This window comes from Octopus bimaculoides, chromosome 11 (genome assembly GCF_001194135.2).
Source record: "Octopus bimaculoides isolate UCB-OBI-ISO-001 chromosome 11, ASM119413v2, whole genome shotgun sequence".
Lineage (NCBI taxonomy): Eukaryota > Metazoa > Mollusca > Cephalopoda > Octopoda > Octopodidae > Octopus > Octopus bimaculoides.
This window is the reverse complement of record NC_068991.1, coordinates 276,169-289,109: the sequence shown is the minus strand read 5'-3', so window position 1 is coordinate 289,109 and position 12,941 is coordinate 276,169. Positions and strand designations below refer to the sequence as shown.

The window sequence follows — 12,941 nt, the reverse complement described above, 5'->3', positions numbered from 1 at the left end:
ATATATATATATATATATATATCAGTATATTCATATACATGAAAACATGACACACACACACATTTATACATGTTGAAAATATACTGCAATCATTTAAGCATGAATAAAAGAGACAAGTTTGGATAAGTTTACAAAGGACATGGTTAAACCAATTGTAAGGAGGGAAAGAGAAACTGCAATCTAATGACATGTATGTGATTGCAGTTGATTTTTGTGTGAAGTTGAGATGAAAGAATTTATGTTTCTAAAACTGGTCATTAATTCCACAAGATTTAATTCCAGAATTTATTCATGGTTTTTCGAATTGACATTTACAGAACCCATTCCAAATAGTGAACTTTGGAAGTATTTGTTCAGTTTTATATGTCACAATTAGAAAATTAAGAGTAATATTCATTTATATTGCAACTTGGATAGAAATTGTATCAAAAGATATTCTAACAATATAATTGAAAGTTGAAGGAGGAGCAGTACCCTACTCCCAAAACTGTGTCCTTCATAAAGATCTGTGTCTGCAGGAAAGGAACTCAATGTTCAGGTCAGTAGGTCCACAGACATTAAGAATGTTGAAGTGAGGAAAGATGATGATGATGATGATGACGGTAATTTGATGAAGTGGAGTTAGGCAGATGACTGGTGAAATAAGTAAAAAATGGTAACAGAATCAGGTGAGAAAACAGCACAATTTGGAATTGGCTGTAAAACCTTGTATTCAACCATGACAATGGAATAATTTAACAAAAATATTCACAAAATAGAAACAGATGCATCTGATGTTGTCTTGATTAAAATAGAGAAACCAATTTTTGGGGGGTTTTTTGTTTACATTTATTAGAAAAAGAGATGGAGTGGCTGTCAGATGGTGCTGATTATGTGTTGACTGAAGACGGAGTAGAGTTTATATATCACATAGCAAGTCGAGTAATGAATCAATCATGCTGTTGTTGTTGTTAAGGTATCTTGTTCTAAACATTCCAACCAAAAAGAGAGAGAGAGTGGTGAGTTGGTTCAAGGCCTTCACTGGTGTCATCATCACAATCAAATTCATTGTTTAATGTCGGCTTTCCATGCTGGGATGGGTTGGGTGGTTTTGAATGAGAACTGGCAAGCCAGGAGGCTGCACCAGGGTCCAGTCTGATTTGGCAAGGTTTCTACAGCTGGATGTCCTTCCTAACGCCAACCACTCCAAAAGTGTAGTGGGTGCTTTTTATGTGCCACCAGCACAGAACCCAGTCAGGTGGCACTGACACTGGCCACACTCGAATGGTGCTTCTTACAAGCCAACGGCACAGGTGCTAGTCAAGTGGCACTGGCTGAAGAAAACTATTGATTTATGTTGGTGATAATGAAATCATTATTTGAAGTATTTAACTACATGTTTATAGAGATTTGTAATTAACACATCAATCATTAATGTAACAATTTAAACGAGCCAAAAAAAAGGGAGAAGATACTTACTCCTGGTGTAAGCTCCTCGGTTGCCACCACCACCACCGCCACTTCCTCCACTACTACTACCACTACTGTTCCGATTGAAGCCATTGTTTAAACCACTTCGACTGCCTCTGTTACCACGGTAATTACGATTCTGAAAGCTTCCTCTTGGGAAATATCCAGGAGAATAACTGTTTCCTGAAATTAGACAGTAATTAAACAATTTTATCAACAGTCAAATCATTTTATTTGTTACATTAACTTAGATTTGTGCTGTGTCATAAGCAACAGAACAGTTACTTCTGATCAGAAATATTGATGATCAGCTGGGATAGTTTGCAGGGGAAAAGAGAGGAATATAGGAGAAAGAAGTTTTTAAGCTGATTGTAAGTGTGAATATTGTGGTGTATAATGAGATTTAAAGGCACAAAACAACAACTCTCCTGGGAGTTGAACTCTTTGCCTTCGAATAAACCAACTTAATTCATTAAAAATGGGACAAAATTTCATGAAACATTTGTTTCCCTCTTTTCAACCCTTTAATCCATTTGGGAGTCTAGTGTTATTTTTGTTGCTCAGTCCCCAGTTCAGGCCCTGATCCACTAAATCTGTTGCTTACAGTTACATTTTTTAACTTACCCTTCTTATTTTTAAGATATTATAGGCTATATCAGAGAGGTTTGGCTGCTATTTTGTTAGGTTACCTATATACCTGCTTAAATGCACTCAAATTCAATGTTCTTGTTAATATTATTAATAGTAGTAGGAGTAATAGTAGTAGCAGTAACTAAACCCAATATTATTGACATAATCTGTAAAAATAACAAGGGATGAATAATTATAAAATGAAATCATTGGCTGTGAAGGTAAGAAGCTTGTTTCCCAACCATGTAGTTTGAAGTTCAGTCCTACTGTGCAGCACCTTGAGCAAGTGATCAGCTTTTGATCATCATCATCATCACCATATTCCAGGCAAGCAAGAGTCAGGTGGTTTGGCAGGATCCAATGAGTTCCAATGTCTGCATTGCGATTACTTCTACAGCTGGATGCCCTTCCTAACACCAACCCTTTTACAGTGTGTACAAGGGGCTTTTCTCAGTGAATTTGCCAAGTAAGCCACAAGGAAAAAGACCCTTCGAATGAGTGGGGTTACAGTAAAAAGGGAAGTGGCTTTATGCCTGTCATAGACAGGCTAAAGTATGAAAGAGAGACAAGTATTTTGCTGTGGAGAAGACACATGGATACTCTGCCTTAGATAAGGGTGGGTGAGAGTAACTGGAAAGAGAGATAAAGATGGTAGGGACAGGGTGTCAGTGCACGTACTCAAGGTACAAAGTGAAGATGAGAGAGAATATGAACATAGGAACTGGGTGGGTAGATAAGTTCATTTGAGAGAGAAAGAGAGAGAGAGAGAAGAGAGGTGAATGTAGTAAAAAGAACAAGGGTGGGGGGATGGTCAATGGTAAACATTAATATGCGGGTAGGGGTAAAAGAAATAGGAGCAGCTAAGGAGGAAGGGTGAGAGATAAGAAGCAGTACAGGTGGAGTGGAGAGCAGCAGTGTAATCCTGTAGATAGATCAGAAAGTAAAGAGTAGGGGGTGAGAGTGATGAGGATCTGATGTATAAGGGAGTATAAAGAGAGAGGTGGGGACAGTGGACTGTAGATATAAAAGGGTAATGAGAATGAGAGCAGATATGGAAGGGTGTTAAAGATATGGTAGTCCTAAGCTCTGTCTGAGGAGAGAGAAAGAGATGCCTTGAGACACACAGAAAAGGGTGAGCAGTAGAAAATAAAGCAGAAAAGGATGACGTTGAAATTGAGGGATGGAGTTAAAATGAAAGGGTTCTAAGGAGAGTGGGGAGTAACTGGCAGCACAAAAGCGGATGAGATACGTGCCATAGTTACAAGAATGATGTTAAGGTGAGTAGATAAAGTGGTCAATAGGACAATTAAGTCTCAGAAAACAGAGCAACAGCATTTTATATCTGCATATGTTCTTTGATCATAACTGGCAGATGAACAAAAAGGGGCTGGTTTTATGAGGCCTTTCTGCAGGAAGGTTAAAGAAACTAGTCTTTGCATGACATACAGGAAGTAAATTTTCTTGAATGCCCAGGTGAGAATTTCTATTACCTAGATGACCTAATTAGCTGTGGGGGGAGGTTCTTCTGAAAATAAAGTTGCTAGAATAAAAATAGAATGGAGAAATGTCAGAGAGCTATTACAACTGTTGGTGGCAAAAGGTCTCTCTCTCTCTCTCTCTCTCTCAGAATGAAAAGCAGATTGTATGATGCTTGTTGAACAGCAATGCCACATGGTAGTGAAATGTGGGCCCTGAATGCAGTGGATATGTGAAAACAAGGAATGAAGCTAGTATGCTCTTCTGGGTGTGCAAAGTGCAAATGTACTGAGAGGAGAATTGGGCATGAGGTATCAAATGTCATGTGCAAGAAAGCAGACTGCACCAGTATGGGCAGAGGATGTATGCAGGTGATGACATGTGTGTAAAGTGCTGATTGCTCAAAGTTAATGGAACTTGTGGAAGGAGACCCAGGGAGATATGGGATTAGGTGGTGAAGGCTAATCTCAAGATGTTGAGCCTCACAGAGGAGACAACAAACAACTGAGATAATGGCAATTTGCTGTGCAGCTCAAGATCAGTCTGTCACAGCAAAAGTGATGTCCTAAAAGCATTCTATTTATGTCGATTCACTCACAGGACCCTATCCATGAGCCCAATCTGTGCCCGCAAAAAAGGTCCCATCTCCCATATTCCTCTTCTTTAAAAAGTATGTTTATAAAATATGAATTATAACTCAACAACATTTCAATCATTCTGATCTAATTTATGATTGTCATGTGGTGTCATTGTTCAATATCAACATACAACCACCAGCGCTATAAATGAAGCTATATATACATACCTCTCAACATATAGCCACTAAGCTCATTGCTTGATACATATCAAGATTTTAACTAAGATTGCAGGTCTTTAAAACTAATGTAGCAATGACATCTTCTAATCCTCACTTCCAAGTGCATCGACAATGGATAACAAGACACCACTAGTCTTACTTTATGAACAAAGGTTTCTTACTTCAATCCAGTAAGGAAACCTGGATATACCCAAGAATAAGACACAAAGATGATTCATCATCATCATTTCACATCCATTGGAAATCAAAAGACTGTGTAGACATAAATATTGTAAATATACACACAGTGTTGTGTGTGTGTGTGTGTGTGTGTGTGTGTGTGCGTGCGCGCACATACATATTGCTGTAACAAATCCCAGAAACCAAACTCCAGAGATAATTTCATGAAACTTTACCAACCCTGATTGTAATCTGTAGGTTGAGGTGATAACTGACTCTTCACTTCATTATTCGGGGTGGCGTCTGTATGTTGTGGCTGGAACACAGCTGCATTGGCATTCATAGATTGGAATACGGCTGCATTGGCATTTAAGTTGGTAATTTTTTTAACAGCGTGAGACTGGGAGCTGGCATCCTGGAAATAATAACGTTTCTGTGAATGGTACAATTTCCGTCCTATTCCAGTTGTGATGAGATAAAAATATAAACAAACTGGAGCCAGAAGTAATTAAACGGATTTACATAATTAAATATTAAGTCTCTGAATGATATGGGAAATGGTAAACAGTGATGTTCATGCCTTTACTATAGTCATTATCAAAATAAAATGATTCCAAAGAAATTGATACTGGCCAAAATCACAAAAATAATAATTATCATTACACAGACTTCACACTTATTTTCATAATTTAAAACAAAATAAACTAATTAGATTATAAATAGTACAATTAAACAAAAACCTATTAAGATCTTTCTGGCTCCAAGTAGGGTAGTAGTATAGTAAAGATTAGAGAGTTACCTTCACAAAAGGACTGATAGCTCCATCTGTTAACTGGAAAATTCATAAACAGGATACATGTTAATAATTGAAGAAATACTGCATGAATCATGAAAGAGACAATTTAAATGTACACAGGTGAAATAAGTTCAAAAACAGAGAGGAAACAGAGTTATAATTTCAATTGCTTGTAAAATAATATTCCTGTCTTGGTTCTGTTCAATGTTCCTGAGTAATTCCCAAGTCTTCCACCATTGTAGAGCACCTTGGATAAATAACTGACTTGAGCCAGTGGTGGACCAATATCTTCGTCAGGAGAGGAATTTCATAGACAGGAAGAGTGCAGAAGACCAACAAATCAGCCTATGCAAACATGAGTGCACACACATACGCATGCATATACATAGGGATATATATATATGTATGTATAAAACACAAAAACATACATAAATTCAGTTGCAAGAACCAGGTCATACGTATAGAGAAACGCCCAAGAGCAACCAGTTTTAAATTCCTCTGTTACAGCCTAGAAGACTTATGATAAACAAGAGGGGACTGAACCTTGGCAAAATGTACACTAAATTTGTTGCTATACCGATTGCCAACTCTCATCAATACATGGGTTGTATGGCACCCACAAGCCACTGGTCAATCCAAATCACAATATAAAAACACCACCAAGTAATAGGATGGTACTTCAGAAAAGAAAAAGAAGAAAAAAGAGCAAAACTGATCAGTTTAGAGTGAAGCAAGCTGAGTTATGGCTAACATCATAGCTTAGTGTGGAGAGTGTAAACAAGTTCATAACTGAATCGAGTCAGTCGATGGAAACAATGACAAACTTGGACGGTCATCAGCTTTACTACAGAGAAGAGGTTATCTCCCCTCTAACAGCAAATGTTTCTACAAATCATTAATACTTGGAAGAGACTGGAAGTAACATTTATGTACTGCGAAGTCGTATCTTTTGATAGAACATGGATTTCTGAAAACGAATTCAGATTTTAAATAAACCTATTTTCCCACAAATCAAAAGTCCATTTGAATATAATAAGAGCTTTATTTCTCTGTCCATCCATCACATTCTATTCCCCAAGTAAAATGAATCTTTCTAGAATTCATCTTTAATTAAGAAACCCAGAAGATTCTTATATTCTATCGTTTTCTTTTACTCAAAAATAAACAGTAAAAATATTCTTCAAAGCTAACACAACTGAATGATTCTATGAGGCATTTTGTAGGAGTGGGGGGGGGGAAGAAGTTTCAGTATTTAATCTTTTTTTTTTTTTTATGTCTGTAGGCTTTAAATTTTGTTACTTTTCACAAAAATGTCAAATCTGAAACCAACAAAATTGTTGAGAACAGAAATCTACTCACTTGTGTTTGGTTTGGCAAGGGAATGGTCGGAATTTCAAATGCAGGTACAGAAGTATCGTTTACAGATTGGCCAATCATAGAGTGAGTGGGTGGGCAGTCTTCCACCGAATGGAATAAAGAATCGGTGGATAAATTTTGAGAAATTGCATTCTGAGTGAATGCTTGGTTCGAGTAGTCCAGTTGTTGGCTGACCACATTGGCAGCGGCAGCAGCAGCAGCAGGCGTAGTCGATAAGAGAGCTGTAGCATGGGCCTGAGCTGGATTAGCAGATGCAACATCCAATGTCACTGCTGAATTAGGTTGCACTGATGGTGGAAGTGCTTGTTGCACATGTTGCACAGTTGGCTGAGGTGTAGACTTAATCACTGGATGATGTGAAGCAGGCACAGTTGTTGATGGGGGTGGTGGTGGTGGTGCTGGTTGATGTGGGGGTTGCTGCTGCTGCGGCTGTTGTTGTTGTTGTTGTTGTTGTTGAGATTGTGCAGCAGCAACTGCTGCGACAGCAGCAGCAGTTTGGTCGTAGCCAGGAGCAACAAATCCTGCCTGAGTGAGACTGTTAACATCTACCGATGTATTTGGTGCATGTCGGACTGCTGGCATCGGGTGAGCAGCTACTACCGCGGGGTCCATATGTTGTGGAGCTACAAAAACAAAATTCACATTTTCACGAAAATCAAAATCTTTCAAAAACAGGAAAAATTATTCACTATTAAATTTCTTTAATTAGCAAAGTTTTACCAAAGAAAATATTTTATAAGAAAAAAAAAAAAAAAAAAAAAAGAAACCTTGGATGACAACAAAGGAAAACTAAGAAACAATTCCTAACAACTTATTTCTGTGAAGGTGCATGGCTTAGTGGTTCGGGGACTCAGTTCACAATCATGAGTTCAATTCTCAGCGACATGTTGTGTCCTTGAGCAAGACACTTTATTTCACTTTATTGCTCTAGTCCACTCAACTGACAAAAATGGGTTGTGTCTTTATTTCAAAGGGCCAGCTTTGTCACATTCTGTGTCATGTTGAACTACATTAAGGGTATGCGTGTCTGTGGAGTACTCAGCCATTTGCACCATAATTTCACAAGCGAGCTGTTCTGTTGAACCCTCATCATCGCAACTGATGGAGTGCCATTTCCCACATCCCACAGAACCACTCAACCATGGAAATGGTTTTCAGAACTATACAGTTGATCATTATAAGCAGCAAAATACTAAACTAAATGAAAATCTAAATTCATCTTTTATAACTAATTAATTCTTATTTATAGATATTGTAATTAAGATGGCAATGATTTAGTGTTAATTTGTTAGTGAAATGAGTAGTTATGGGGTCAGTGAAAATATATTTAAGATGCAAATATAACAACAGGTCAACACCAATCAAGCAAGGTGTGATCCCAAATTTATGGTAATATTTTTTTTCTTTTGTCATTCATATTCAATATACAGAAGAATTTTCTTTCTTTAATTTTCAATTTGCACTTCTTGTTTTGAATTTGAAATTTAGTTTCTATAAATATTCCTAGACCATGTTCTAACAAAATTTAAACTGCTCAAACTTAGATTACTGCACAAAAAATAAGGTACTGAATGGGATGATTGTAAAGATCTAAAATTTATGAACATCCCAAGATTGCTTCAATGAAAATTGAGTTGATATCATTCTCTCATCTCTGACACAACTAATTTGAAGAAAACATACTTACAATCTAAATCTATGGTAGATTCCTGCAAGAAGTTAAAACTTCCTTGTACAGAAGAAACAATTTCTTGGAAAGGACGATGACGTGGAAAAGAAGAGCCAGTCGTGAAGAAAGAAGAATCGTTATCAATGTGATTTTCCAGTCTTGTATTGTTTTTCCTGTTGTCCACTGGTTCTAGTATGACTTCGGGCTGTTTCTCAGGTTCCAGTTTTGGGGCTACAACTTCCTCTGTGTGTTGCTTCAGCTCAGCTGGGTTCACTTCAACAGGAACAACTGTAGCTGGTTCTTCCGCGGGTTTTTCACTGGATTTTTCAGCAACAGGAGCTGATATGCAATGTGTTCAAATTTAAATATCTCACAGAAGAAATTATGATTTAACAAAACAGATTTTTAACTATCAATAAACAGATATTTACAATAACTGAAAACATTTTATGTTTGTAAATCCAATGTGGTTTTCCAGAAATTTAACTGCAGCAAAAAGTGTTATTTTAATCTAATATTGTTAATTAGAAAAGGTCCACTCTATTACGTCGTTGGCATTAAGAAGAGCATTCAGCCACAAAAACCATGCTTAAACCCATACCAGCATGGAAAATGGACAATAAATGATGATGATGAAATAATTTAACTACTAGCTGATTAACAAAGATATTTCTTTGATGAACCACTTGACCCTTTCATGACCTTGTCTCAAATTAAATACTGTTCGTGCATTTTATTTCTAAAATAATCAAAATTTTGGACAGACTTAATAAAAATAACCCCTCTTATGACAATAAAAACTCACAAAAACTGAGATAAATCAAATTATCATTTGATCCTTACATTTCTCAGTCTTTCATCACTAAACTATGGAGTGAAAATATTCTCAATGTATTTTCAAGTAATTAAAATATTTTATTTTCATTAAAAACTGTGTTTAGAATTGTGTAAGTATACCTCAACATGATAAACCCAGAATCTATGTGCAGTATACTTCCAAACAGTAACAATCCTCAGAACTGGTGATCATAAAAGAAACCACTCTAAAGTAAGTACTCGATATTTAGTTACATTAATTCTATATACAATACCAAAAACTCACCATAATCTATGTTTATGAACTTTAATTCTTAAATCATTTTTTTGGAAAAAATCAAGAATTGGTTGTACCCATGAACTCTCTTCCAGTGTTTACCCCCCTTTCAATACCAATCCAACTGAGACCATTCCTGGTTCTAGGATACAAACTTCCCTTTTACTAAAAACCTACCATTAAAATTGCATGTTATCTTCCACTCACCAAGTTTACAGCAAAGTTTTTTTTTCATACTAAATTCTTCAGAATTTTATTAAAATTAATTGAACCAAAGGTTCAAGACTTCATTAATTTTGTTTTTTGTCTACCCAAGGTTATGATGAAAGACAAATCTGGAACATTATTATTGCAAAAGATTTCAATCACATCACCATTCATTAGTGTGTGTGTGTGTGTGTGTGTAAGCATGCATAGTCAGAATGACTGCAGTTGTCCACTTCAACACAGTAACCTATCATCTGAAAACATTGAAAGCTACCTCCTCTGGGAAAAAAAAGAAAAGCTTCCATGTCCTGAATGTAACCATAGACACCAGTCAGGGCAGACCCTATCACCACAACATAAAATGGAGCTTTACTGAATTATACATAGACTGGATTTAAAAGGAAGGATCGCAGGTCACAATAATGTCTTTCAATGGGTTTGAACTCGTGCGACAGTGATCAGATAAAAAGTTACTGAAATACTTCCTAAGCAATGCATTTTAAAAAAATGTTTTTTAGTCAGAAATTTAGAAAAAAAAAACAACAAAATACTATTACTTACCTTAATCTATTAACCATGCTTGGGTTTAACAAACTTATGAATAACAAGTTTTTAAAGATGTTCAAACATTATGTATAGCTTTCCTAAAGACTTAGATTATATTTTACAAATCCATGACACTATTGGAGAAGCAGAGATTAAGCTTTAGGCAGGTGGCTGTACATATCACAACTCATAAGTAACATCAGAGTGTTGTATGCATACATACAACACTGAATATGAGCAAAACCCACATATTGAATGCTAAGAACATTCTCATCTCTAGAAGCTACCATAAGTGTATGGAATACAAGGTGTCAAAGACTGTGTGTACAAACATCCCTTGATCCCTGTCAATTTGTATATAGGGATTGACCCCTTTCTTTCAATGCTATCATATTTCATCTCAAAACACCCACAAATGTAATCAAATGTAATTTTTTCAAAAAAGAACATTCAATTAACCCTCCTTTTATAGACCTCACCACTTCAAATAATCATTTCATATACAAAGCCACAAATTTCTAGAAATAATTCATAGTGGAATGATGTTACATATCTCAGTATATTACAAGTACTTCTTTAAACAACTGTGCAAGACAATCCCTGTTAGCAGCTGGTCACTAACACTTTATATTCAAATCTATATTCACTTCTAATAAACAAAACTGATCAAGAGAACTTTTTATACAGAAATCCTATTTAAGGTTCTGGGTGGGTAACAAAATAATTTGGAAAATAGTAATGAAAAACACAAAAGGATGATTTGATTAACTTTGCAGTTCTCACAGACAGAATGGGGGGGGGAGGAGAGAAGTGAAGCAACTAACCTTCTGTTGAAGGTCCATTGGCGTCATAACGAGGAGCATTTTCAAAGTAGCCACACGCAAGAATTAAATCTATCAGCTTCTTTAATTCTTTATAAGTGGTGCCAAGAACAGCTTTGTCTTTGCCATCCAATAAGCTACATAAATGTTCAGAAGCAGTAATAAAATCCTGTTGATTATCTCGAGATGGACTTATATGTTTGTATATATTATCCAGCTGAGTCAGATTCTCTTCAGTCAGAACCTGTTGAAAAAAAAATTAAAAATTAACTTTATAAACATCAACCGAATCCTTTAAAAAAAAATATTCCGACAAGCACGACTGATGAAAATAGTAAAAGAAAACATCTTGTAATTTTGACAACAAACCTAAGTGGAATCAACAATGCTTTATGTTGAGAAGTAACAAAACCTGACTAGTTCTTCATTCTATAGTCTTGACAATGAAATTCATAAATCAACATAAGTTTGACGTAAATTACAGTTTCAGCTAATCTATGTTTTGTAATGTTTCCTCAACACAGAGAAGGAAGAGCAATGAAGACTGTTTATGCGTTCTCTGAGACTGGTGTGAGAGAAGGTAAAGTACAAAGTGGACTTCACTAAAGGACAGGTAATGGATTAAATCTTCAACCCAAAAACAAGACCAGTCTCTCCAATGGACTTTTATCAAGCTTCTGTCTTGCAAATTTTACTCTCAGAATGTTAGCTTATCTGAAGCTTTGGCAGAAGAAAATTGTTCAAGATGCTGTGAGACTGAACCCCAAAAACCATGCAACCCTGCCTACCTAGACATGTCAAAGAAGCAAAGATTGTCTTTGCAAATTTGTAAAATAACAAGATTCAAATTAAAAGAATATTAAAATTAATCAAGTTAATTGATCTTTCAGTAAGTTAGAAATGAAACTAAATTTTGGTTCTGACTTTATACAATAATGTCTTTTTTCACAAATCCCAACTTACTTAAGTTCTATATGAATACTTACAACTGCTGAATGCCAGCCATTTCGGAAATCATTGCGAACCTGCTCCATTCCAAAACTGTCCAACAAGTTTTGGATCAACAACACCTGTTTCAGCCGTTTATGTTCATTTAAAATTCTATCAGCTCGTTCTTTCTTCATCTGTTTCTTCAAGAGCTTTTCAGCCTAAGTAACAAGAAATTTCAGAAATGTTCTAGAATTAGACATTCCACAAAGATAAAAGAGACAACTTCCCTACCCAATCTTGTATCCAGGTAAAAAAAACAACAAAAAAAACAACAGCAATGACTGTTTAATAAATATTACTGAAGGAACAACACTCAACACAGGAGACAATGGAGGGTTTAGCTAGTTCATCATCATCGTTTAACATCCGCTTTCCATGCTAGTCATTGGAAATTAGAAAATAGAATACAAACCATGATAAAAAGGAGGTAAAAGTCATATTAATGTGGGCTAAATAAAGAGGGAGTTTTACTTTAGACATTCATCTGTAACTGTTTTTTATAATGGAACAATACAGGTTTTAAAAAATATACATTTCAAAACTTAAGAAAATCTTTCAATCATCATATATTAAATTAGTTTTGATAGTCTTCCTATATTTGTTCCCTCAACAACACAACCTCCTTACAAATATATGAGGGTTGTCCTGAAAATAATACAAAAATGGTTATAACTTTTTTATTCACTGACCACAGGTCATTCAACTTGCACACATTGGTAGAGAGTGACTCATCTTCCTATCATTCTTTATTGAAGGCAGATGAGGGTTCCAAGCAGAGGCAATGTTCTCAAAGGAGCACATGCTGTCCAACATCCAGGGAAGGCTGTAGAGATGACACCATTGACAAGAGTAATATGCATCAATGGATAAAAAGTTTAAAGAAGAAGAAAGCAGAATTGAAGACAAACCAC

At 35.9% G+C, this 12,941-nt stretch overlaps 1 protein-coding gene across 2 annotated transcripts in view; it reads right to left on the bottom strand.

The window, feature by feature from the left end:
- The window catches only part of LOC106881202 (caprin-1), a 37,674-nt gene that overhangs the window by 1,083 nt on the left and 23,650 nt on the right, over nt 1-12,941 (bottom strand). The window contains exons 4-10 of one of the 2 annotated variants that reach the window (XM_014931504.2): nt 12,027-12,188; nt 11,044-11,284; nt 8,392-8,712; nt 6,687-7,327; nt 5,331-5,363; nt 4,772-4,946; nt 1,459-1,632 (exon numbers count right to left, since the gene is read on the bottom strand). In XM_014931504.2, coding sequence (XP_014786990.1) covers nt 1,459-1,632; nt 4,772-4,946; nt 5,331-5,363; nt 6,687-7,327; nt 8,392-8,712; nt 11,044-11,284; nt 12,027-12,188 — 1,747 coding nt within the window. Of the gene's footprint in view, nt 1-1,458; nt 1,633-4,771; nt 4,965-5,330; nt 5,364-6,686; nt 7,328-8,391; nt 8,713-11,043; nt 11,285-12,026; nt 12,189-12,941 lie in introns of both variants that reach the window. The other variant, XM_014931503.2, reaches the window with a different exon arrangement.